General features: G+C 40.8%; 1 protein-coding gene across 9 annotated transcripts in view; it reads right to left on the reverse strand.

Annotated features, from left to right (window-relative positions):
- Positions 1–26,947, reverse strand: part of cntnap2b (contactin associated protein 2b) — a 93,347-nt gene that overhangs the window by 55,919 nt on the left and 10,481 nt on the right. For 7 of the 9 annotated variants that reach the window (XR_009797913.1, XM_061840413.1, XM_061840410.1 and 4 more), the window contains 13 exons: positions 18,729–18,839; positions 18,278–18,471; positions 16,038–16,185; positions 9,038–9,241; positions 8,763–8,947; positions 8,393–8,536; positions 5,828–6,086; positions 5,588–5,737; positions 4,911–5,073; positions 4,689–4,795; positions 4,491–4,610; positions 2,067–2,182; positions 1,779–1,863 (listed from right to left, as the gene is read on the reverse strand). Coding sequence is in view for 8 of the 9 variants with exons in the window: in XM_061840413.1 (XP_061696397.1) it covers positions 1,779–1,863; positions 2,067–2,182; positions 4,491–4,610; positions 4,689–4,795; positions 4,911–5,073; positions 5,588–5,737; positions 5,828–6,086; positions 8,393–8,536; positions 8,763–8,947; positions 9,038–9,241; positions 16,038–16,185; positions 18,278–18,471; positions 18,729–18,839 (1,986 nt within the window). In the remaining variant the exon portion in view is untranslated. The remainder of the gene's footprint in view (positions 1–1,778; positions 1,864–2,066; positions 2,183–4,490; positions 4,611–4,688; positions 4,796–4,910; positions 5,074–5,587; positions 5,738–5,827; positions 6,087–8,392; positions 8,537–8,762; positions 8,948–9,037; positions 9,242–16,037; positions 16,186–18,277; positions 18,472–18,728; positions 18,840–26,947) is intronic. The other 2 variants (XM_061840412.1, XM_061840417.1) reach the window with 2 other exon arrangements.

Here is a 26,947-nt window from a genome sequence, read left to right on the forward strand (position 1 = left end):
CATTGAATCTTTTGCATTGTAACCATCTGAAAAGGAATCACAGGTCTATAGGAATAAACCGATTTTTCTGTATTCCGAACAAAAAAGCAACAACAGTTTTAAAATGATTATACATTGGTAAATGGCCTTCACATAATTTTTTTCCATTAGACATACAGTGAAGAAAATGAGTATTTGAAAACCCTGCCATGTTGCAAATTTTGCCACTTAGAAATGATGGAGGGGTCTGAAATTTTCATCGTAGGTGCATGTCCACTGTGAGAGAGATAATCTAAAAAGATAAATCCAGAAATCCCAATGTATGATTTTTTTTAACAATTTATTTGTGTGATACAGCTGGAAATAAGTATTTGAAAACCTGTCTATCAGCTAGAATTCTGACCCTCAAAGACCTGTTAGTCTGCCTTTTAAAGTCGACCTCCACTCCATGTGTTATCCTGAATCAGATGCAACTGTGTGAGGTTGTTAGCTGCATAAAGACACCTCTCCACCCCATACAATCAGTAACACTCAAACTTGTAACATGGCCAAGACACCCGAGACAAAATTGTACAACTCCACACGGCTGGAAAGGGATATAGAGAAAATGCCAAGCAGCTTGGTGAAAAAAGGTCCACTGTTGGGGCAATCATTAGAAAATGGAGGAAGCTAAACATGACGGTCAATCTCAATCGGAATGGAGCCCCATGCAAGATATCACCTCATGGGGTCTCAATGATTCTTAGAAAGGTGAGGAATCAGCCCAGGACTACACAACAGGACTTGGTCAATGACCTAAAAAGAGCTGGGACCACCGTTTCCAAGGTGACTGTTGGTAATACACTAAGATGTCATGGTTTGAAATCATGCATGGCACGGAAGGTTCCCGTGCTTAAACCAGCATGTCAAGGCCTGTCTTGAGTTTGCCAATGACCATTTGGATGATACAGAGGAGTCATGGGAGGACATTTTGTGGACAGATGAGACCAAAATGGAACTTTTTGGTCAGAATTCCACGAACCGTGTTTAGAGGAAGACGAATGATGAGTTAAATCCCAAGAACACCATCCCTACTGTGAAGCATGGGGTGGTAGCATCATCCTTTGAGGGTGTTTTTCTGCACATGCGACAGGATGACTGCACTGTATTAAAGGAAAGGATGACCACGGCCATGTATTGAGATTTTGGGGAACAACTTCTTTCCTTAAGTCAGAGCATCGAAGATGGGTCGTGGCTGGGTCTTTCAACATGACAATGACCCGAAGCACACAGCCCGGAAAACCAAGGAGTGGCTCCGTAAGAAGCATATCAAAGTTCTAGCGTGGCCTAGACAGTCTCCAGACCTAAAGCCAAAGGAAAAATCTTTGGAGGGAGCTGAAACTCAATGTTTCTCAGCGACAACCCACAAACCTGTCTGATCTAGAGAAGATCTGTGTGGAGGAGGGGCCACTCCTGCAGTGTGTGCAAACCTGGTGAATAACTACAGGAAACGTTTGACCTCTGTAATTCCAAACAAAGGCTCCTGTACCAAATATTAACATTGGTTTTCTCAGGTGTTCAAATACTTATTTGCAGCTGCATCATCCAAATCGTTAAAAAAAATCATACATTGTGATTTCTGGATTTTTCTTTTTAATTATCTCTCTCACAGTGGACATGCAGCTACGATGAAAATTTCAGACCCCTCCATGATTTCTAAGTGGGAGAACTTTCAATATAGCAAGGTGTTCAATTAATTATTTTCTTCACTGTATATTTTTTCATGAACTGATTATATTGATGGATTTTTTATACTTGACCTGGAGTGTTGAGTAGACGAGACAATCGGCAAGCATAGGATAGAAATTGTTCACACTTTTCAGCACTGTTGGTGACCGCAAACAGCTGAAAGACAATATTTTGCTGTCATTACATTGTTCAAGTTTTCTTCATCTGTTCCGTAAACTACTAGTTTACAGTAAACCAATCAACTTGTTTTTCATATAAATCTTTCATGCTTTTCATAATTTGTTCCTGTTCATTGTAGGAGTTAGGTTCCCGACTCACCTGTTCACTATAAATAAATGCTGTCAGTCACTATTGTGTACCTGCTTATCTGTTACATTGTAAGTGATCTGCAGCACTGCCTTCTCATCTGGATCAGCAGTCATGACTGATGTCTGTGGGGCAAGGTTATTTCGGATTGTAGTCCACACTTTGTCTTCTAAAGAAAATGCATTAAGTTCAGACATTATTCAGTGAATAATAAAATTGCAGATGAAAAGAATTTATAATGATCCACTTTTAGAAAAAGAAAAAAATGTGAAGTGAATAAAGACTACTATAGTCTGAATTCAGGGTGCAGTGATTACAGTTTCTAGACTGAAAGGTTGGATCTCGGGTTTAGGTTTCTGAGAAATTCTGGAGCATTCTGAAAAATTTGTGAAAACCCGAGAGATACACAAATATTGCAGTGCATATTTCTGCATATTGGTTACACTTAAATGTTTCAGATATCTAAAATTCAAATACCTCACCAAGACTACCACAGTAAATATTAAATGCAGTTTCCCAATGATGATTTTATATATTCAGGAGAAAAGTAACTTATTTGGCCATGTGAAAACGTCTTTTTCTTTTGGCTTGTCCTGTTAGCGGTTGTCACAGCGTGTCATCTTTTTCCATCTAATCCTATCTCGGGCATCCTCCTCTCTAACACCCACTGTCCTCATGTCCTCCCTCACAACATCCATCAACCTTTTCTTTGATCTTCCTCTCACTCTTTTGCCTGGCAGCTCCATCCTCCAATATACTCACTCTCTCTCTTATGGACGTGTCCAAACCATCGAAGTCTGCTCTCTCTAACCTTGTCTCCAAAACATCCAACTTTGGCTGTCCTTCTAATGAGCTCATTTGTAATCCTATCTGAGCCTGTTCACACCAAGCGAGACCCTCAGCATCTTCATCATGAAAACATGATTGTCATAAAAGCAGACTGTGACACCCTCGGCATCAATTACTGAAATCAAAGTGTTTTCTATAACTGATTATGAGTGTTTTGCCTCACTGGGGTGGAATTTTGGATCAGGGTTAGGGTTAGCGTTAGGGTCTTTGCATAATTGTTTTAACTTAGTCTTACTACATGGTTTTTGAGCACGAACATTTAAGGTCATACCACAGGCTCTCAACTGTTCCTATATTTAAACTTTGACTCGGGCACTCCAAAACATTTTTTGAGCCATTAGAAAATACTTGCTTGTATGTTGCTGCTGTATATTTGCTGCATAACCCAAGATCACGTGATCTTAAGGGCGAAAGACTGATGCCCTGACACTCGTTTGCAAAAATGTCTGGTAGACAACAGAATTACTTGTTCTATTAATAATAGCAGGTCATCTATGTCCTGAAGTAGCAAAGCATTCCCAGACAATAACACCACCCACACCATGTTTGATTAATTGGCCTGATGTTTTCTTTATTATCATTACAGCAGCCGAAAATGACCACACAACTCCTAAAATGTTTAACTTTTGTTTGATCAATCAACAGAATATTTATCCAGAAGTCTCGACATCATCAGGGTTTTTCTTGTCTGTGTTGTAGCTGACAAGGATCCCATGCTAATTGTGGTTTAATAAAATTTAATAAATGACAGTATTATGCAGAGCCTGACATCATTCAAAAAGAACACAGGGGGGGCCCAAGTTTTTCTATTGAGCAAGTCGGTATACATTATTGTATGTGCTACTGGGCCATGACAACCCAAACTACTTCTGAAATAAAGTTTCTCCAAATGTGCTTGTGATTTCAGAAAGGTATCACTACTACAATTAAATGTCCAAGAGTAAAGATTCCTGATTCCAGGTGTTTATTTTTTGTCATTTGACAATGTAAATGCAATGGCCTCCTCAAGTTTATATTTACTTATTGACTGTTTTATTTTTCATAGCTTTCATAGCTAAAATATTGTTTTACACAAGACACATTTACAATTGGATTTAGTAATAAATTTGAAGAATTATCATCAACATTTAGATTTCACATTTACAGAACAAATTGTATTGACCAGCTCTTTTGCCTTTTTATTTTGTCGCAGTCTTGTTTACAGAATTGTTTCAACTCCACCATATTGGAGAAATCAGGAGTGGGGCAAATACTTTTTCATGGCACTGTACGCCAACAGGCAATTTAGAGTCTTTAATGAACTGACTACGCATGTTTTTTGGATGTGGGAGGAAACTCGAGGGTTCAGAGAAAACCCAAACCAATTGGGGAGAAATGCAAACTCTACACAGCTGGTTCTAGGATTTGAATCCTGGTCCTTAGAACTGTGACACAGATATGCTAACCATTAGTCCACTGTAGAAAAAAAACCCATCATTTAGAAAGTGCATTTTAAATTTACACAGCCTGTCTTTGTGAACTACAATATTATAATTTGTTTTATTATCACATCTGACCAGTGGGGGACATAAATTCTCACTGCACTGGAGGTGTCTTATATGGAACAGAACCACTTTGACTTTCCTCACCTGTCATGTCACACAAAACTCTGAAAGGCTCTATGCTTCCACTGCCATCTGGGTCAATCCAGTAACTCCCAGAGCTTTGACCCTGATGCTTATAATCCTCACAGGACTGCTGAAACATGGCTGCAGGAGGGACAAAACACATAACTCTACAATCAAAATCCAGATCTGATATGGTCAATTTTGCTTGTGTGTTCTTACATGTATGGCAGGTGGCTCCAGTGTATCCGGTGCCACGACAGTTGCAGGTGAATGTATCCCATGTCTGAGAACAACGGGAACCATGCTCACAGTGGTTGGGAACACACCTGAGATGACAGAAATGTGCAACGAAAAGACATTGGTGCACAGCTAATGAATTCAAACAGCTGTGAGCCTTTGTTGTAACCTTCTTAAGGATTCTTTTAGTCAACAATTGTTTACCTGTCAATGATAGCGCACATATCCAGGCTGACATTTTCAAATATTCCAATGAGACCTTGTTCCACAGCCTTGAGATCAGCTCGATGGTCATCTATGTGGATCAACTGCATACAGCCCTGGAATGGGCGCTGAAATGTATGAGTGGTTGTATGTGGAAAGTAACCTTGAAAACAATAAATAAGAAGGTCAATGTTCACTTCTTTTCTCAGAAATTCCATGAGCGTGGTCCCATGCTCTTGGCGGGGTGAAGTGTTGAAGAAGCAAACAAATTCCAAACATAGCTGAAGTACGAAAGTTAACATTATTTATATTAATTTCTGGCCTTTTTCAGTTTTGGGGGAAAAAGAAGATAATCTACAAAATCTGAAGTTTTAGTTAATAGTTTTCTATACCACACAGATATTGAGGCCCCGTAGCTCAGTGGTTAGAGCACTGGTTTGGTAAACCAGGGTTTGTGGGTTCGTATCCCACTGGCGCCTCCACTCCCTGAGACGGGTTGTGTCAGGAAGGGCATCCGGCGTAAAAATTGTGCCAAACATATATGTGTGTTCATCTGAGATGGCACGCTGTGGCGACCCCGAAAGGGACAAGCCGAAACTTACTATTGTTTCCACCAAGGTCTCTCCTGCTTAAGCTAAATTAGAACTTCAGCATTCAAAGTCATTTGGTCTCATCACCTCCAAAGTAGTATGTTCCTCCAGTCATGATCTGCACTGGGATGGCTGTTCTGATGGTGGATGCCTCGTCTCCATCAACTGTTAGCATTGCATAGTTCTCCAGAGCATTTAGATGGACACTGTGCCACTGGCCATCATTCAGGCCGGAGCCTGAGAGCCACAAACACACCTCAGTTTTTTTTTAACTAATTTGGAGTGCGTCACAGCAAGATGCTTAAATAATGAGTGAGTAAAGCCCACCTGATGAAATGTCAATATGTGTATTCTTCTTTTGCGTCACATTTATAGATACAGTTATCTTGCCCTCTGTCAGTCCCATCTCCACCCAGCCATCAGCCACCACTGTGAACATTAGCAGTCCATTTGGGTTCCATGTTCTGAAAGACAGACTGACAGACAGGGTGTCACTGTCAGTCTGACCAGGCAGGCGTAGGAAGGATGTGGAGTTGAAGAAGACAGGCAAAGTGTTGGACTCAGCACATGAGAATGTAAGGTTGCGCTATAGTGGAATGGAAACAGGGACAAATAGGAGAGAGAGTCAAGAATTAAAAGTGTACTTTTGAAACCTCTAATGATCAAATGATTTGTATTCTTTCATTCATGTAACTGGATCGCTGCAAATCAAGAGGGTAATGTGCACGCAAGTATATGTGGTTGGCGGTATTATCGTTTGTTTTTTAGTATCAGCACCACTGCAGGCCATCCTTAAAATAATGTCTCTGGCAAACAGTCTAATTTCCAATTCTTCGGGCTTGTTTTGTGATACTCTGAAACGGTTTATGGGAATTTTGTCCCAATTCATTGGGAGGTAAAATGTGCTACTTTTACCTTTGAGGTTTTAGCTCAATGTTAAGCTTTTTTTCCGCCTCTTTCGTCAGCTCCAACATTGATTTCAAGACTAACATAAACTGTAAAAAACATTGCAAATGTGCATCCCACCGTTTGACCTTTAAGCTGATATATAGACATACAGTAAATTATTGTTTCACTCACCCAATTCGACTTCTCTGAAGTTCTGTGTGGTGTAGGGTGAGGTACGGGATGGGAGGGATAATGTCCGACTTTAACACATCGTGAAAGACTCCTTTGGACAATATAATCTTATTCCAAGTGTTCCACTAAGGCAAATGGTCATTTATTTTATCAAAGTTTAGACACTCTTTTATTCGCTGTTGTCTTTGGGCACAAGCACGACTTTGTGAGCATTCTGTTTTGGTTTTCGCCAATCTCTTCTTCGTGGTCGGTGCACTGAAGGCATTGAAACTGGGAACTAAATTTTAAAATTTGAAGGATTCCAGGAAAACCAAAATGTTTGCCCTGGTTCCAAATGCTTCTCAATTCTCGATGCCCAAACCTAATAAGGAACGCACTTTTTTTCTTTACTCATAATGGATCAGTCAGAGAGGCTGTAATGTGACCACAGTGCCTTAGCTCCGCCTTCAGTTGTTATGCTAACAAAAGCTGTAATTGACACTGGTCCAGCAGTACAGGGTATGGGTGACCAGTAGTTAATTTGTTCAGAACTACCAACAAGTTAATACTTTACTGAAGTTCATTATACAGCGAGAACAAAAGTACCGTATTTTCCGCACTATGAGGCGCACCTTCAGTGAAGGGCCCGTTTTAACATATTTTTCCATCAATAAGGTCCACCGCATTATCAGGCACATAGAATAGACGCTACAGTAGCAGCAGAGGCACAGTGAAGGTAGCCATCTAGCTGTGTTCCCTCAGAAAATCTGTTTAGTCTTCTTTACTTGGCCCAGATCATATTGCTGCTTCCTCCACTTCCGCACCATTGATTCGTTAATGTTAAATTCTCTCGCCGCTGCTCTATTCCCGTGTTCTATTGCGTGACCAATCACCTTGAGTTTAAACTCTGCGTCGTAAGCGTGTCTCTTTACAGAAGCCATTTTGGGGTCTTTACACAAACACACAAATGGAAATGTAATGGCACACTTCGCCCAGTCACATATCCCAGCATGCACCTCTCACTACTTGTTCTGCAGGGGAAAATGGTGTCAGGCTGGCTGGTTACAATAGTTGGGAGACCTGTTGCGGTTCACTATTGATCCATATATGAGGCGCACCAGATTGTAAGGTGCACCGTTGGCTTTTGAGAAAACTAAATGCTCTTAGGTGCGCCTTATAGTGCATAAAATATGGTCCTCTTTACTAATTTAGATTTGTTGCCGAAGCTCCGTATCTTTGATACCTTATTCTTAGCCAGCATGGTCAAACACAAAAAAATGAGAGACTTTTAATTAACATAATCCCTTTAAATATTGTATTGTACTGCTATTGTTCCAGTCATCTAACCATTGAATGAAAAATGTCTTCGACTAAATTAAGGAAATAATACATGGAGTGGAGGTGGACTTTTGCAGACTAACAGGTCTATGAGGGTCAGAATTCTAGCTTATAGACAGGTGTTCAAATACGTATTTGCAGCTGTATCACACAAATAAATCATTTAAAAAAATCATACATTTTGATTTCTGGATTTTTTCTTTTTCAATTATCTCTCTCATAGTGGACATGCACCTACGATGAAAATTCCAGAGCCCTCCACGATTTCTAAGTGGGAGAACTTATAATATAGCAGGGTGTTCAAATACTTATTTTCTTCACTGTATGTGTGAGTTCGGATGTATTTTTGTTGCACACCAAATAGAGAAAAAAAAACACGCAGGGAAGGAGAGATACTAGTAGTAGAAAAAAAAAATCTTTTCATTGAGACACTCTCATACCAGGCTGCTTTCTAGTTCCGTGATAAACACAGCTAAGAAGAAAGAATTATCTTACGAAGCTGGAGATGTCCACTTTTCCCCTGCGGACCAAGTGTGTGATGTTGTCACCATTGTAGGTGATCCCCTCCATACAGCCAACAAAGTTCTCTCGACCTCCTGAGCTTGACTTTGCTGATGGAGGTTGGCCCCCAAAGCTAATCTGAAACCAAACAGCATAGAAGAAATCACTGACACCGAAACATTGACTTTGTGTTGTGAAAGTACTAAATAAATTAATAAAATACAACGCTATCCTTGACACACTAATCCTTGACACTGTTCATTTCAATTAATGACATCTAATCCACAAAGATGTCGTTCTGTTGCTACTTTGGGATTCTCTCAGCAGGTAAATGGAAGGTGGACTCAGGAATGTGGTGCTTTACCTCATAATCAAGATCGAGGTGAGCAAACTCTCCATTGGTCCTGAAGTGATAAACATGGTGATCCAGAGTAAAGTTGACATTCCTTCGGTAACGCTCTATGACAACTGAGTGCCAATGGTCATCATCAAGTAAACTACCACTGGTCACGGAGGTATGACCCTGGATGGAACCATATTGGTTGCTGCCTGAGAGCACAAGAATATTTGGTTGAAAGTACTATTTTGAAAGCTTAAACTGAATAACTTGACATAGGCAGAGCTGTTCCTAAAACCTACCAAGGTTCATGCTTAGCTTAAGTGTTGCTCTTTGGAGCTCCAAAGAAACATAGTCTCCTTGCTGTCCCTCCCCATAAAGCAGCACCCCATGACCAGCTGTGGTTCTAAACTTTAGAGCAATGACATCCTTCACAATCTTCATTTTTTTACTCCTGAAGCGGTAGGAGAGGATTCCATGGCCGTCAAAACCAATCACATCAGCCCCTGGAAGACCAAATCACATTAACTGACAAATATTGTTGTTGTATTGTATTACTAACCTGAGTGAATTTACTTGTACGGTGCAATAATAAACTTCATTTATGCTCATTAATGGTGCGGGAGAAACCCAGTCTGCTAAGTCTTGAGTTTGGATCCAAGGGTCAATGAAATATGGTTACAGTATATAGTTGAGATGAAGCTACTCTGCTTCCTGAGGACTGTTATGGTTTCCCTGAGCAAGAAATCAAACGTCTCCTGTTCGAACATTTTTGAAAAAGATCATTTAAAGTTGGGCAGCACGGTGGATCAGCTGGTAAAGCGTTGGTCTCACAGTTCTGAGGTCCCAGGTTCTATCCCGGACCCGCCTGTGTGGAGTTTGCATGTTCTCCCTGTGCCTGCGTGGGTTTCCTCCGGGCACTCCAGTTTTCTCCCAAATCCCAAAAACATGGACTAATTGGACACTCTAAATTGCCCCTAGGTGTGATGGTGAGTGTGACTGTTGTTTGTCTCTGTGTGCCCTGTGATTGGCTGGCAACCAGTTCATGGTATACCCTGCCTCCTGCCCAATGATAGGTGGGGTAGACTCCAGCATGCCCATGACCCTTGTGAGGATAGGCAGCTCGGAAAATGGATGGACGTGAAGAAATCACCAGTTTTATAGAAAAAGAAAATTAGGGTCACATTAAATCAAACAAAATATGGTACTTTCAAATTGATATGTTGCATTCAGGCAATCAAGCTGTGTCAATGGTGGAAGATATGGAAGCCTGGATTTTCTTGACACTTGCTATCAGTTGTTTTTTGGGTCTGGTGCCCCTCATTTTCATCTTGATAATACCCCATAGATTCTCTGGTGTTTAGATCCAGGGAATTGGCTGTCGAGTAGCCAAAGAAAACCAACACAGCCACGGGGAGAACATGCAAACTTCACACAGGCGGGGCCAGGATTTGAACCCCGGTCATCAGAACTGTGAGACCAATGCTCTCACCAGTTAAGTCACCGTGCCGCTGTTATTCCCAATATTCAGATTTTTTTTAATTCCAGATATTGTGGGTTTTATGACCTAGTAGACCAAATTATGTAAGAATACATCTATCCATTTTCTTAGTCGCTTATCTTCACAAGGGTCACAGGAGTGCTGGAGCCTATCCCAGGTGTCAATGGGCAAAAAAGGCAGGGTAGACCTTGAACTGGTTGCCAGCAAATCCCAGGGCACACGGAGACAGACAACAGTCGCGCTCACAATCCCACCTCAGGGCACTTCAAGGTGACAAATTAATGTTGCATGTTTTTGGGATGTGGGAGGAAACCGGAGTGCCCGGAGAAAACCCACGCAGGCACGGGCAGAACATGCAAATACCACACAGGCGGGGCCGGACTGAACTGTGGACTTCAGAACTGTGAGGCCAATGCTTTAAAGCTGCACCACCCTGTCGCTATTAAAACACAGATTCTTGAAATTGTTTAAAGGAAGACTCTCCCCAACATTATACAAATGGGAGCACACATTAAAAGTTAGTAGATGAGGGTTCAGTGTTTCTTTAATGCCAGAGTTATCCACAGATTTGACAAAGAAACATTTCTAAATTGTAAAAGTATTCTCAAAATTCCTTTCTCGCTCAGACATCCCAATGAGCCCGGCTGGAAAACTGACAGCCAATCAGCGTTTTCCACGCCTGCAGTGCTTGCTGTTATGACACCCCATTGTTCGTGGATAAGTTTCACCGAACAGAGAACCTTCACTATCTGGCCAATTTTTGTGAAAAATAATTACAAACAAACAAAACAAAAATAGCATGATGTACAATGTTCAAGACTGTGCGCTTGAGCCAGAATACACAAATACGGAACTTGACGTGTTGTAGAGGGGGCGTGGCACTAACGACGAACAATAATCCCATTATATGGTACCGTGGAGATTTGTCTGATTATTTTCTGAGGAGTTATTTAGATGTAGGAAATATAAAGCAGGTGTGGCCAGACATTTTTTTTCCTCAAGTTCCACTTTTCAAGCCTCTCTTGATCAAATGGCGGCGGGGGTGGGATGGTGGTTGTTGCAGGCGCACATCGCCGTAAATAGTAACCAGGAATAGCCAATAAAGCGAGTATAACAGCGAGTCGATGCTCCATGTTATTACTACTCCCTCCATTGAGCAAACTAAACAAAAATAACAATGTACAATGTTCAAGCGTTTGCGCCAGAATACACAGAGGTGGAACTTGACATGTTGGAGAGGGGCGTGGGACTGACATCGCCATAAATAGTAACCTGGAAGTGTTGTGTGCTTACACGTATACTGTAAATCCATCCGTCCCTTTTCTTAGCCGCATGATGGTCGCAGGAGTGCTGGAGCCTATCCCAGCTGTCAAGGGGCAGGAGGCAGGTTACACACACGCAGACACGGAGAGAACAAGCAAACTCCACACATGGAGGTCCGGGATTGAACAGCTGTGCTGCCTCATAAAGTATGTTGTTGCCTTATACAGTACCAGCACGGAAGGGTAATAAGCGGCTAATAACCAGTGATGATTAGATGCGTGCAAATTTCCCCGGCTGATGATCGAGCCTCAATTGAGACAGCCACAGCTTTATCCTGTCAGGTTGACCCCACGGGAAGTCAAAGAAGGACAAATTTGGGTGCGTTTTCTCAGTTTTGTTGCAGTTTGGTGCAGACACATCGGCATCTTGGCTTAGCTAGAACGAATGGTCTATAATGCTAAGCACTGGTGACGTCAGGGGCAGGATGAACGATGTTTGTTCTGGGTTTGGCTGTGACAGCTGCCACATATCCAGATTTTGCTTGGCTTTGAAAAATGTAATAATAATATTACTTCACATTGGAAGGTTTATTGTACATGTGAATTTTGGGGAGAGTGTTCCTTTAAGTTGTTGGCCCTGTCTATAGAGCTCGTGCACCTACAGTGAAGAAAATAAGTATTTGAACACCCTGCTTTGTTGCAAGTTCTCCCACTTAGAAATCATGGACCCTGGTCTGAAATTGTCATCGTAGGTGCATGTCCACTGTGAGATATAATCTAAAAAGAAAAATCCAGAAATCACAATGTATGATTTTTTTAACGATTTATTTGTGTGATACAGCTGCAAATAAGTATTTGAACACCTGTCTATCAGGTAGAATTATAAGCCACAAAGCCTGTTACTCTGCCTTTAAAAGTCCGCCTCCACTCCATGTATTGTCCTGAATCAGATGCATCTGTGTGAGGTCATGAGCTGCATAAAGACACCTGTCCACCTCATACAATCAGTAAGACTCAAACTTGTCACATGGCCAAGACCAAAGAGCTGTCCAAACACACCTGAGACAAAATTGTACAACTCTTCACGGCTGGAAAGGGCGACAGAGAAATTGACGAGCAGCTTGGTGAAAAAAGGTCCACTGTTGGAGTAATCATTAGAAAATGAAAGAAGCTATACATGACGGTCAATCTCAAATCGGAAGATATCACCTCATGGGGTCTCAATGATCCTTAGAAAGGTGAGGAATCAGCCCAGGACTACACGACAAGACTTGGTCAATGACGTGAAAAGAGCTGGGACTACTGTTTCCAAGGTGACTGTTGGTAATACACTAAGACGTCATGGTTTGAAATCGTGCATGGCACGGAAGATTCCTATGGTTAAACCACCACATGTCAAGCCCCGTCTTAAGTTTGCCAATGACCATTTGGATGATACAGAGGAGTTATGTGAAGCATGGGGGTGTTTTTCTGCACATGGGACAGGACAACTGCACTGTATTAAAGGAAAGGATGACCGCGGCCATGTAGTGTGAGATTTTGGGGAACAACCTCTTTCCCTCAGTCAGAGCATTGAAGATGGGTCGTGGCTGGGTCTTTCAACATGACAGTGACCCGAAGCACACAGCCAGGAAAACCAAGGAGTCGCTCCGTAAGAAGCATATCACCGTTCTGGGGTGGCCTAGCCAGTCTCCAGACTTAAACCCAATAGAAAATCTTTGGAGGGAGCTGAAATTCCGTGTTTCTCAGCGCCAGCCCAGAAACCTGTCTGATCTTGAGAAGATCTGTGTGGAGGAGTGGGCCAAAATCCCTCCTGCAGTGTCCAAACCTGGTGAAAAACTACAGGAAACGTTTGACCTCTGTAATTGCAAACAAAGACTACTGTACCAAATGTTAACATTGGTTTTCTAAGGTGTTCAAATACTTATTTGCAGCTCTATCGCACAAATAAATCATTAAAAACTCATACATTGTGATTTTTCTTTTTAGATTAGCTCTCTCACAGTGGACATGCACCTACAATGACAATTTCAAACCCCTCCATGATTTCTAAGTGGGAGAACTTGCAATATAGCATGGTGTTCTAATATTTGTTTTCCTCACTGTATGTCACCGAAGTCACGTTACTGGCCATATTGACGAGCTAGCAAAGCATTGCTCAATGTTCAGCCGGTTGGAGACATCTTATAGCACGACGTCCAGTTTTGCCCAATATTTAAATATTTAGGTGATAATTAAGGTACGTGGAAAAATTAGACACACCCGAGGTCGATGTTTTTGCCAATAAGAAATTGGATTGTTAACCCAGTTCCGCTTGTCTTGGACAACTGGATCTACACATCAGGTATGTAAGTCATCGAGAAAGTAGAGTAAGTCATCGGAAGAGTTTGAAAGCGTAGAAAAGTCTGGACGCATACAAATACTTTGTTGCTGGATCTGTTCTCAATCAAGAATAAATCCCACATAGTGATGCGACCACTGAGATGTTTTCAATACAAATACCAATATTTAAATAAATGACCTCTGGTTTTACACAAACTCACATTCATTAACTATGATTGGGGAAAAAAAACACTGAGTCAGCTCCTCCGTATCCAAAGCGTGTTGTGGCCACACGTTAAACTTCGGTAAACCTCTCTGTGACAGACGTTTTTTTTTTTTTTTAAAATATGCATCGTTCACAAATGACAATGCGTATTTAAAAAAAGAAAATAAACCGCTGGGATAGGTTTCAGCCCCCGTATACAGAAGCGTGTTGCAGCCACACGTTAACCTACGTAAACATCACTGTGACCGACGGTTTATTTTCTTTTTTTTAAATATGCATTGGACTCATTTGAGAACAACGCATATTAAAAAAAAAAAATGTTTGTCAGGGAGAGGTTTACCGAAGTTTAACGTGCGGCTGCAACACGCTTCTGTGTTTGTTGGAGACGACTCCGTCTTTTTTTTAATGCATTGTTCTCAAATAAGCCAACTTGGCATTATAAATACTTTTTAGGAATTTGAGATTGAAAAGAATAATTCCGACCTAAAATGAAGTGATCGCAACACAGTCGTGTGTATTTGGTTGGGCACCATCCAATATGTTTAATTGCCGAAATCCATCCATCTTTTCTCATCTTTTTGCTGGTATTCCATAGAATGATCTCTTTGAATACCTGTCTCGTCTGTTGTAACAACCAACACCACAACAAGTCTCGGGCATTGTGTATATTCTGCTCTGGTTCAATGTCCCCTACACTGTCGAGCAGCTCTTTCTGACCGGCAATATGGCGCCGTGAAAATGGTGACGTCACGTGCATGAGCTCTATAACCAATGAAAGTTTCGTTGTTTGAATAGGATTATGGTAATAACACTCTTTCATGGTTTTCTTTTGTTTTGTTTTTTAAGACAGGTTCTGTATATTGAGCTGAATGACTGAGGCTTTTAAAAATATACCTTTTTTAAAAATTTTGTGATTGATTTTTTTTATGTCAATTAAACGTTCCATTCAAAATGAACAAATAATATTAAGAACAGAATGCATACATTTTGCCCAACAGAAACATTAACTATTTTAGATGTTTAGCGAGCACCTATTTGTTGTAACACAGAGCTTTCTAGCCACAACTCCGCCAAAGACACCGCATCATCCAACCCGAAAGACAAGAGTTGAAATTAACATCAGGGTAGCACAAATCAGTGAGATCAAGATTAGTGTACCTTACTAACGTAAAGTACAGCATGTGAAGGGGTTCTGTTAATTATAAGTACCTTGAGATGTTATATGTTTATTACAAAGGTGTCATGTACAGTATCATGCAACCATAGCAGTAGATACAGGGTGATTTTTTTTTGTTCAGTGTATTTACTGTATGACATTGCCAAACTCACGATCTGTAAGTGTCAAAACTTTGAGTCAAGTAGGTGAAAAATGTTACAAATATGAAAAGAAAGGAAGAAGAGTAAAATAAATAATGGATCCAAAAACAGAATGGGTTTTTGTGAAGTGAGATGAAGGAAATAATTGCTTTATGTCAAAGTTTCTTCATTTTAGTGAGAACAAATTGAACACTTCCAAAATGTGTAGTAGTACAGCGAATCCATCCATTATTTTTATACGCTTATCCTCACAAGGGTTGATGGAGTGTTGGAGCCTATCCCAGCTATGTTCGAGCAGGAGGCAGGGTACACCATGAACTGGTTGCCAGACAATCACAGGGAACATAGAAATAAATAACCATTCACACTCAGAATCAGACCTAAGGGAAATTTAGAGTTTTCAATTAATGCATGTTTTTGGGATGTGGGAGGAAACTTGAAGAAAACCCACACAGGGACAGGGAGAACGTGCAAATTCCACAGAGACTAGGCTGGGATTTGAACCGCTGTCCTCAGAATTATTAGGCAGGTGCTTAGTGTGATATTAACATCCAAAATAAAAACTGTAGTACAGAATGTCTATGAGGTTTCTCACCAAATCAAGGTCATGACACGCTGGCTTCCAAATAACCAATTTAAAGAAAATATGCTTGAACTGCACGAATACCACTCACAGTATGAGCAACCATATAGTTCCAGGCGTACTCCGACACGTCCCACCTTGCTCTTTTCTAATGGAACAAAACGGATAAAACGGGCCAAGAAGGCATGCTGCAGCTCATAACGGACCACACCATCGCTGTTCACGTTCCCGTCAAATGTCTGGTTAAAGACAGAAAGAGAAACAGGTTGTTATAATGATTTTGGTTTAGTACCACAGTGGACCCTCAGAACTTCACAGATATGGTCATCCAATAGTTTGGATTTTAAACTAAAAGTCAATAGTAAAGAGGTAACAAAAGGAACAGAAACCAAAGAAGGTGTGTATGCATCCTTCAGAATGGGATCAAAAGTAACAACAACTATAAACTTTTTATCATGATGAAAGAAGTAAAAAGGAACTTCAAAAAGAAAGAGTCAAATAACTGATTGATTGGATTAATCTTGATTAATTACATTTGAAATGTGACCACTTTGAAGATCGAACAACTACAGTGCCTTATGAAAGCATTCGGCCCCCTTGAACTTTTAAACCTTTCGCCACATTTCAGGCTTCAAACATAAAGATCTAAAATTATTTTTTTTTGTCAATAATCAACAAGAAGTGGGACACCATTGTGAAGCGGAATGACATTTATTCGAAATTGTATACATTTTTAACAAATAAAAAACTGAAAAGTGGGCATGCAATTTTATTCGGCCCCCTTACTTTCAGTGCAGCAAACTCACTCCAGACGTTCAGTGAGGATCCCTGAATGATCCAAAGTTGACTGATGATGATAAATAGAATGTACCTGTCTGTAATCAAGTCACCATACAAATGCGCCTGCTCTGTGATAGTCTCAGGGTTCTGTTTAAAGTGCATAGAGCATCATGAAGATCAAGGAACACAGCAAGCAGGTCCGAGGTACTGTTGTGGAGAAGTTTAGAGCCGGATTTGGATACAAAAAGGTTTCCCAAGCTTTAAACATCTCAAGGAGCACTCTGCAAGCAATCATATTGAAATGGAAGAAGTATCAGACCACTGCAAATCTACCAAGACCAGGCCGTCCCTCTAAACTTTCACCTCAAACAAGGAGAAGACTGATCAGGGATGCAGCCAAGAGGCCCATGATCACTCTGGATGAACTGCAGAGATCTACAGCTGGGGTGGGAGAGTCTGTCCATAGGACAACAATCAGTCACTGCACAAATCTGGCCTTTATGGAGTCGTGGCATGAAGGAAGCAATTTCTCAAAGATATCCATAAAACATCTCATTTAAAGTTTACCACAAGCCACCTGGGGGATAATACCAAACATGTGGAAGAATGTGATCTGGTCAGATGAAACCAAAATCGATCTTGTTGGCCACAATGCAAAACGATATGTTTGGCGTAAATGCAACACAGCTCATCACCCTGAACACACCATCCCCACTATCAAACATGGTAGTGGCACCCTCATGGTTTGGGCCTGCTTTTCTTCAGCAGGGACAGGGAAGATCGTTAAAATTGATGAGAAGATGAATGGAGCCAAATACAGGACCATTCTGGAAGACAACCTTTGGAATCTGCAAAAGACCTGAGATTGGGATGGAGATTTGTCTTCCAACAGGACAATGATCCAAAACATAAAGCCATATGTACAATGGAATGGGTCACAAATAAACGTATCTAGGTGTTAGAATGGCCAAGTCAAAGTCCAGACCTGAATCCAATCAAGAATCTGTGGGCAGAGCTGAAGACTGCTGTTCACAAACGCTCTTCATCCAACCTCACTGAGCTTGAGCTGTTTTGCAAGAAAGAATGGGAAAGAATTTTAGTCTCTCAATGTGCAAAACTGATAGAGACATACCCCAAGCGACTTGCAGCTGTAATTGTAGCAAAAGGTGGCACTACAAAGTATTTATGCAAGGGGGCCGAATAATATTGCACGCCCCACTTTTCAGGCTTTCATTTGTTTAAAAAAAGTTTAAAATATCCAATAAATTTCGTTCCACTTCACGATTCTGTCCCACTTGTTGTTGATTCCTGACAAAAAAATGTAATTTTTATATCTTTGTTTGAAGCCTCAAATGTGACAAAAGCTTGGAAAGTTCAAGAGGGCCAAATACTCCCACAAGGCACACTATCTGAAATAGATTGAATTAGAAAGATTTACTGCTTGACTCCGGCTACAAATTTACTGTGTACGGCCAGACAAATAACATGTTTCAAACAGTCGGAGATATAAAAGCACAGAAAAATTATTTAATTGTACAGAGTTTTCCCTACCCAGATGCTTCCTTCCTGTAGATAAGGCCTCCAGTTTGTCTGTGTGTCACTATAAAGAAGCTGATATTTGCTGGTCCAGTCCAAGCTACTGTAGCGACCCTGAGTCGCTATGCCAACAACCTGCTTTTTGCCACCCAAGTCGACCTGTAACCACTGGTAATGGTCTGAGTCTGAAGGCGACCAGCCTCCAGCGCCTGGTTTGTAAATGTTGCAGGGATGGACAAAGTGGGCGATGGAACAGAAGCAATTAGGTGATATTAATTGCAGGACACATTCATCTCTGTTGACGTCTAAAAGTGAAACATGACTGAAATGTTTTTAATTTAAGAACAAATGAAATCATAAATGGATGCTCACAAAAATTCATAGGCAATTGAATTATCTTGAACTAACCCAGTGTAGCTTTTAAAAATGATGGCATTAAACACCACTTCTTATTCAATTTGCATACCTTGTTTCCAGTTAAGCTTGGCATAGCCAGCCCCATAATTTCGACCATAAACTGATGAGCTGGTGAAGGAGCTGTAAGGAAGAGGTGTGGCCAAACTGTCCTCACACTTTCCTAAAAGGGCACAGAAAGATTTGTCATGGCAGTTTGCAGAAATGGATGACAATCTATGATTTACAAAGCATCCATGATTGATTGTAAAGCAGCTTCATCTTTTTATACAACAAAGATGTTTGTGTTGCTACTTGAGTCAGGAGTTCACGAGTCTGTCTGTAATCAAAACTACTAGACGAATTTTGAAAAATGGGAAATTTGGATCCACCAAGTCATGATATTCAGCATCTTCTTCATGGTATTCTGATGTTAGTTTGATCCACCTTTTTTTTCATCTCATGTCTTGTGCATTGGTTTGGGTGTACAAGTTTATTTTTTTCTCACAATTAGTTTCTTATACATCATGATGTAGTTTATAATAGTGGATTGGTGTGTGTCTGTGTTGCATTGTAATGATGTAATTATGCACTTTTAAAAAGGGACCATAAATATTACTCTATCTGCTCGACACAAAAAACAATCACTTCAAAACTCAACTTGTATTATCGATTTTGACCTCATTTAGAAGTACTATATTTGAACTGTATTTTAATCTGAAATCAACCCCCTACAAAGCATTTGATTGTGTACCATACCAGAAAAATTTAAACAATAACGTCAATGGTTATCTTAATGGAAGCTGTTCGAGGCAAGGGTTCACCAAGATGCATGACTTAGGTACTATAATCCTCAAGGACCGCCTGCGTAGCCCACAGGCCTCTTCTAAAAGTCCTGTAGCCTGTTAAACCATTGTTGATCATTTTCGTCTGCAGACATCAATATGAATAGGCAAAGAAAGATAAAGGCTTCATTATATTTGCCATCCCACTGAGTGCCTGGATATTTACATTTTTTTCCAATGACTTTTTTTCCACCAGGGAATACAGGGACACCAGCAGCGCTTCAGTTCCTCCTCATTCGACATAATTAAGTATTTTTAGTAAAATGTGTATCAAACTGGTATCCCTTTGTATTAATTAATCATTACGCAAGTAGTGCTCAATTTAATAAAGATTGGTGACACTTGTTATCGAGGGGATATAATGTTGTCCTAGCATTATCCAGTTGTATTGAAACAAAGTTTTGAGTAATTAAAAAGTGGCAACATATAATATTATTTTTGCATATGGAAATGTAACAGTGACACTTTAGATTTAAAGATTTAAAATGTTGTAATCAAAAGCAATGCCATATGCTTCTGGAATTACTCAATTTCCAAATGTTTGTCAGGATAACAGGATCTGGATACGAAAAAAAGGATCTAAATTTCTGTTGAAGGGGGTGAGAGTTTCTAAGGAAGGACAGCACATTTAGCAGACAAGCATTAACTTGGAATTTTATGGCTGCAACACGTTCCAAAAAACCTGGGACAGTCATCTTTATCACTGTCTTACAGCTTCTTCTTCTTCTTTTCCTTTCAGTTTGTCCCATTATGGGTCGCCACAGTGTGCCATCTTTTTCCATATGCACATATCTCATCCATTTTCCTCTGTAACACCAACTTCGCTCATGACTTTCCTCACAGCATCCATCAACCTTCTCTTCTCCTGGTCTTCATCTCGCTATTTTGTCTGGCAGCTCCATCTTCATCAGCTTTCTACCAATATACTGACTCTCTCTCCTTTGGCCATGTCCAAACCAACAGTCTGATCTCTCTCTGTTTTTCTCCAAAACATCTAACGTTGGCTGTCGCTCTAATTAGTTCATTTCTAATCCTATCCAACTTGCTCAGTCCAAGAGAGCCTCTCAATATCTTCATTTCCGCTACCTCGAGCTCTGCTTCCTGTTGTCTCTTCAGTGCCACCATCTCTGATTTGTACATATACATGGATATTATTCCCTCCTCACACACATAACTTTGCTCAGTCAGATTTATAGTAAATATCACACACCAACATGCTAACCAGAAAAATAGACTCCTACTCACATGATTGGAGGTCTGAGTGCAACTGTGAATCAGTAGCCATCCTAACGTCCGATATTCTGTTTAACAGTGTGGCAGGACAGATGAAGGTCTGATACCATTTGTTTAAAATTTTTGTTTTCAGGTCAAAAGATTTCAGCGGCATCACAGAGGCATTTTTGTCATAAATTCCCCTTCATTGTATGGCTTTTAGGCCCTTGCAATGGTCCAAACCAGTTGATATGATGCAAGCATTAGTCTCTGGATGCTTCTTTTTTTTTTCCTTTTAACTGCATCTGCTTTTCTGTGTGATTTTACAAGTGACTAACTTGTGACTGGGAAGTTTAGTCCCGTTTGGAAATTCCAAGTCAATGTTAGCGTGGAGTGAGCTGAACTGAAGATTTGAAGCTATGAAATGCGATCGACATCTGACACAAAACGCAGGGAGTGGCTTGATGTTGCAGTCATCTCCCCATAAATATGAGCTCTCCCGCACTGGTTAGAAATCCTGTGTTCATCCACATATTTTCGTTTAACTCCGTTTTCCCCTAACATTTTGAGACCAAAATTTGGCAAATTATTTTTTTCCAAAGATCACCATCCGACTGGCAAACTTCAAGCTATTTTCATTCAAATGCGGAAGTCAGTTTTACGAAAATACCATGATAACCTTTCCTGCTGCGGTAATATGACCGTGGTCGGCAGAGGCAGGGGAGACGAATTCTCCGTGCCAAGGTCATGTTGCTCGGGGTTAACTCTTCGTTCTCTCATTGCAAAGCTGTGGTGGTTGGTGGGAACGTTAAAGGTACTCGCCATCATGCTTTTTTTACCCGCTTCTCACCATCTCACTGAGAAGTCCCGTCTCACTGACACAGCGACACACAACGCACACACATACTGAGCTTGTTGTCAATATACCTGGAACAATCCTAATAAAATCAAGCAAAGCGTGCGTGGGTGTGCGCATGCACATAAAAAAAAAAAAAATTCGATATGCTTTCGTGCCTTCACAAGAGCCGCACAAAAGGAGGCAAAGAGCCGCTGGTTGACCACCCCTGCTCTAGATCACCAAAGACACAACGTAGCTCCTCCTGACCTTCGGTGTACTTTTCCAATAGCATCCTCAAAGGAAATAATGCATCTGTGATACTACTTCCAGGCATGAAAAGATACTATTGCTCGGAAACACCTACTTGTGTCCTGAGTCTAACATCCACTACTCTCTCCCATAACTTAATTGTGCGGCTCATCAACTTTATTCCTCTATAGTTCCCACAGTTCTGCACATCACCTTTGTTCTTAAAAAAGGGAACCATCACACTTTTCCTCGATTCCTCAGCCATCTTCTCACCTGCTAGTGTTCTGTTGAACACATTTGTCAAAGACTCCATTGCCACCTCTCCAAATTGCTTCTACATCTCCACAGGTATGTAATAAGGAGCAACTGTCTTTCCATTTTTCATCCTGTTTAGTGCCTTTCTAACTTCCCCCTGACATCATCATTGCAACTTCCTGTTCCACCACACTTGCTTCTTCTACTCTTCCTTCTCTCTAATTTTCTTCATTTATCAACTTCTCCAACTATTCTTGCCATCTATTTGGCATACAACTGTGACCAGTCAACACATTTCCGTCTCTATCCTTAACCCAAGATGCTGCGCATCCTTCCCATCTCCATCCATCTGTCTGGCTAACCTGTAGAGATCCTTTTCTCCTTCTTTCATGTCAAACCTGGTGTACATGTCATCATATGCCACTTGATTAGCCTTTGGAGTCTCCACCTTTGCCCTACATGACTTCGTATTCTTTTCACCTCTTCACAGTCCTATCAGTGTCCTACTTCTTCTTCGCTAACCTCTTGTTACCTTGTAATGTTGTACGTCTTCCTATACTTTGGAGTAACACCACCAAGTTTCCATCTCCCCTCTCCTACCAGAAGATACATCAAGTACTCTCCTGCCTGTTTCTCTGATCACCTTGGCTGTAACAGATTAGTGTATCAATCTTTTTTACACACTCATAAAACTAGTCATTCATTCATTATTCGTACCACTTATACTAAAAAGGGTCACGGGTGTGGTGGCTTCCACTCTAAATAAGATGATTCTTAGGTTCGACTCTACATTGCCTATTGATTTGAATTTTTGTATCTATATGTCCCCTATGATTGACTTGTGACCAGTGTAAAGTGTATTTCTGAATAAGATATTGGTATCGTAGCTGACTTCTCGGCCAAAGTCAGCTGCAATAGGCTCCAGTTACCCCTGACCCTAATTCAATATATCCAATACTGATAAAGATGCCCTAGAGGTAGTACTATCCATATGTCAAATGATAATGTCAGTATAACGTAAAAAAAAAAAGTACAAGAATATTCAAAGGAAGATTGTCCAATCCCATAACAGTAAAGATTCATAAGCATGCCATTATCTGACATGACTTTGTGTTCCTTCACTGTCTGAAGCTTACTGATAGAGCTCATTAGACATTGCCTGGGGGTTCAAACTTTTTAAGTCCACAGAATTATCAGCATTTGAATTATATGCATTTGAAAAAGACAAAATTAAACTGTGGCAGGTGTAAAAGTGAGTGAGAAACTTCATGCAGCCAAGGCTGGAAATCATACTGTCTGTTCTCTTATCTCAAATCCTTTGGAACGATACACACGCTCTTGTGAAGGCACGAAAGCATATCAAAGTTCTGTTTGTGTGTGTGTGTGTGTGTGTGTGTGTGTGTGTGGTGTGTGTGTGTGTGTGTGTGTGTGTGTGTGTGCACGCATGGTCACTTAGCATGAGTTCATTACGGTAGTTGCGAGCAAGCATTGCTTACGTTTATCACGTTTGCGTGCATGCTTTACCTGAGTTTATTACGGTTGTTACGGGTATTGTGGCAAAAAGCTCAGTGTGTGTGTGTGTGTGTGTATGTCGATGCCTAAGTGAAACGGTAAGCCGCAGCATGCGGATATGAAGGAAAACAAAGCACAATGGAGACCAAGGAAGAGTAGGTTTATATTTCCTGCCACCCAGCTCAGCCACGCAATGAGGGAAGGAAAATAAACCAAAGTAGTACGACCTCCCCTTTGTCTCCCGACCACGGTCACGTGACCGCAGCCAGAAAGGTTACCATGGTATTTTTGCAAAACTGGCTTTCGCATTAAATGAAAATAGCTTGAAGTTTCCCAGTCGGACGGTAATATTTGGAGAAAAAAAAATTGAATGTAGGGTAAAATGAACAGGTACCACAAACGAGAATACGTGGATGAACACAGGACGTTTTTACCAGAGTAGGTGAGCTTTTTTTTTTTTTTTTTGCAGCAAGCCACTCTGCCCTTTGTGTCAGACATTTATTACATTTCACAACTTCAAATCTTCACTTCATCTCACTCTACGCTAACATTGACCTGTAATTTCTGTAAGGGACTAAATTTCGCAGTCACAAGTGAGGCACTTTCAAAAATCATATAGAAAAGCAGATGCAGTTTTTTAAAAAAAATAATGAAGCATCTCGTGACGAACGCTTGAATCATAAGTGGCTTGGAACATTGCAAGGGCCAAAAAGCCATACAATGAAGGGTAATTCATTTAAAAATACCTTGGTGATGTTGCTGAAATGTTGTGTCCTGAAAACTAAAATCTTAAACACGGTATCAGACCTTCAACTGTACCGCCACACTCTTGAACAGAGAATATTGGATATTAGCATGGATACTGAATCACAGTTGCACTCGGATCACCAATCATATGAATATTTTAGTGTTGCATTAGATATTTGTGACACAAAAGACTTGGTTGAACTGGTGGTTTGTCTGTGTGAGAAAAAGGACAGAATTATTATTTTTTTAATTACTTGGCTGTGGTCTTGGTACTCTTTAGGACTCAATTTTCTCATCATGTTGGTGAGTGACATTTACAATAAATCTGACTGAGCAAAGGTAAGTGATGATGTCTTTGACTCTTTGACGTGTATGATGTGGCTCTTTGGCGTAAAACGGCTCTTCATCTCTGACTGGTTGGCCGCCCCTCCATTAGTGCATTTCACCAAATACAGACAATAGCTTTGGCCGAGATCAGGGGAAGCCAATCCATGGCTCTCGAGCCGCATGCGGCTCTTTGCCTACTTTCTTGTTTTGTATATGTACATGCATGCACGCGCTTTCCTTGAGTTCATTACGGTAATGGCGATGCTTGCGCTTATTACAGTATTTGCATGCGCGCTTAGCTGGAGTTTATTACTGTTGTTACTGAAATTGTGACAACGAACTCAAGGTTTGTGTGCGTTGTGCGTCACCGTGTGAGGGAGACGGGACTGTGCAGCAGGATAGTGAGAAGAAAAAAAAACGCGCTGGAAAGCGGGGAAGAGTAGCTTGACTGTTCCCTCACCCAGCTCAGCTATGCAACGAGACAAGGAAGAGTTAACCCCAATGACGTAGAATAAAAACTGGATTTTGCACAGGCTGCTTTCACGTGGTAATTTGGCTTCAACTTCCGGTCATGGCAAAACATTGCTTTGGGTACTATTTCACGTGAAAGTTGACGTCCTTTGACATCCTTACAATGGACCTTTCCGACTCCGCCCCCCTTAGCTAAAGTTGCCATGCCCCACAATCTTCCAAAATGCCAACTGAACATAATAGGTTTGAACTGGGTCCTCTATAGCGTATTCCATATAATATTGGGGTACGTTTTCTGCCAAATACGTCCGACTTGTCCAAGAGAGTTCTACAGAGAGGTCTCAACTATTCCACGCAAGGATAAGTACACGAAGTTAAGATTTTGGATGGAGCAGGACGCAATGTCAGAGTTAAAGAGAAATGTTAGCGATCGATCCAAAAAAGTTTGACGCCTCACAAACTTCATATTGAAATCCACCAGGATAAAATTGTGGAATCATACAAAGCATTTAAAGCAGGGTGAGTACTTTTTACTTGGAAAGATCACGAGTAATATCGTTGTAGTCTTTATAAGTGAGTGGGTGTATTCATTTGACTTGGCTCGTAATGGAACTCAGTGCTATGTCTTAAAAGTCCAATGTGATACAAATGGGCAAATTGACATTTTTCTTGCATGACATCGTGCATTTACGTATCACGAACCCAACTCCTCAGCAGAAAACATTACACACTTCATTCAGCAGGTCAGTGATACACTGACAAAGTGAAAGTTTTAAAGTGGTAAACATATGGCCATTGTAATGGAAAATATGTAATAGATAATTCTGAAGGTAGGAGGAAGAAAACCTTCATTCGGGTGGATAGGATGCGGAGGATGATGCTGATGTAGCAGTAGATCACCATGAGCAAAGGTAGGAGGAAGAAAACCAGGAATTGTTGATAGTAAGTGACCAGACGCCAAAAAAACCATGGTGCTGTCAAGGTATCCTGATTCCTCACACACAAGGCCATTGAAAGGACTCTTCCAAACATTCTGGAGAACTAGCTCTTTCACACTGGCTATGATACTTATGCACCAAACCACTGCAGAGGAAATGATGGCATAGCTCCTTTTTCTGCTCTTGGCAGCTGCCACTGCATGCACTACTGCAAGGTACCGATCGAATGTCATAAGTGTGAGGAAAAGGATGGAGCTGTAAAAACCGATGAAATAGGTGCTGCTGACCAACTTACACAAAAAATTACCAAAAAAACACTCTGACAGATGATATGTTGCCCAAAATGGGAGACTGGTGGCAAAAAGGATGTTGGAGAGGACCAGATTGAGCAGAAAAATGATTGTCACTGTCTTGAGCTTCTCATACTTGTAAATGATATATAGGACGGCAGGAAAGGTTAGCATGGTATTTTCGCAAAACTGACATGTGCATTGAATGAAAATACCTTGAGTTTCTCAGTCAGATGGTGATCTTTGGTGAAAATATTTCAATTTTGCTCTTAAAATGCACAGTTAAATGAAAATATGTGGCTGAACAGAGGATGTTTTTACCAGAGTGGGGGAGCTTTTTTTTTCAAGCGCAACCACCTGCCTTTTGTTTTAGACGTCTATCGCATTTCACAACTTCAAATCTTTACGTGACTTCATGCCATGCTAACATCAACCTGGAATTTCCAAAAGGGACTAAACTTCCCACTCTCAAGTTAGTCACTTTCAATAATCACACAGAAAAGCAGATCCTGTTTTTTAATTTAAAAAAAAAAAAATTAAGCATCCAGCAACGAATGCTTGCATCATATCAACTGGCTTGGAACATTGGAAGGGCCAAAAGGCCACAC

This window comes from Syngnathoides biaculeatus, chromosome 13 (assembly GCF_019802595.1).
Source record: "Syngnathoides biaculeatus isolate LvHL_M chromosome 13, ASM1980259v1, whole genome shotgun sequence".
NCBI classification, from domain to species: Eukaryota; Metazoa; Chordata; class Actinopteri; order Syngnathiformes; family Syngnathidae; genus Syngnathoides; species Syngnathoides biaculeatus.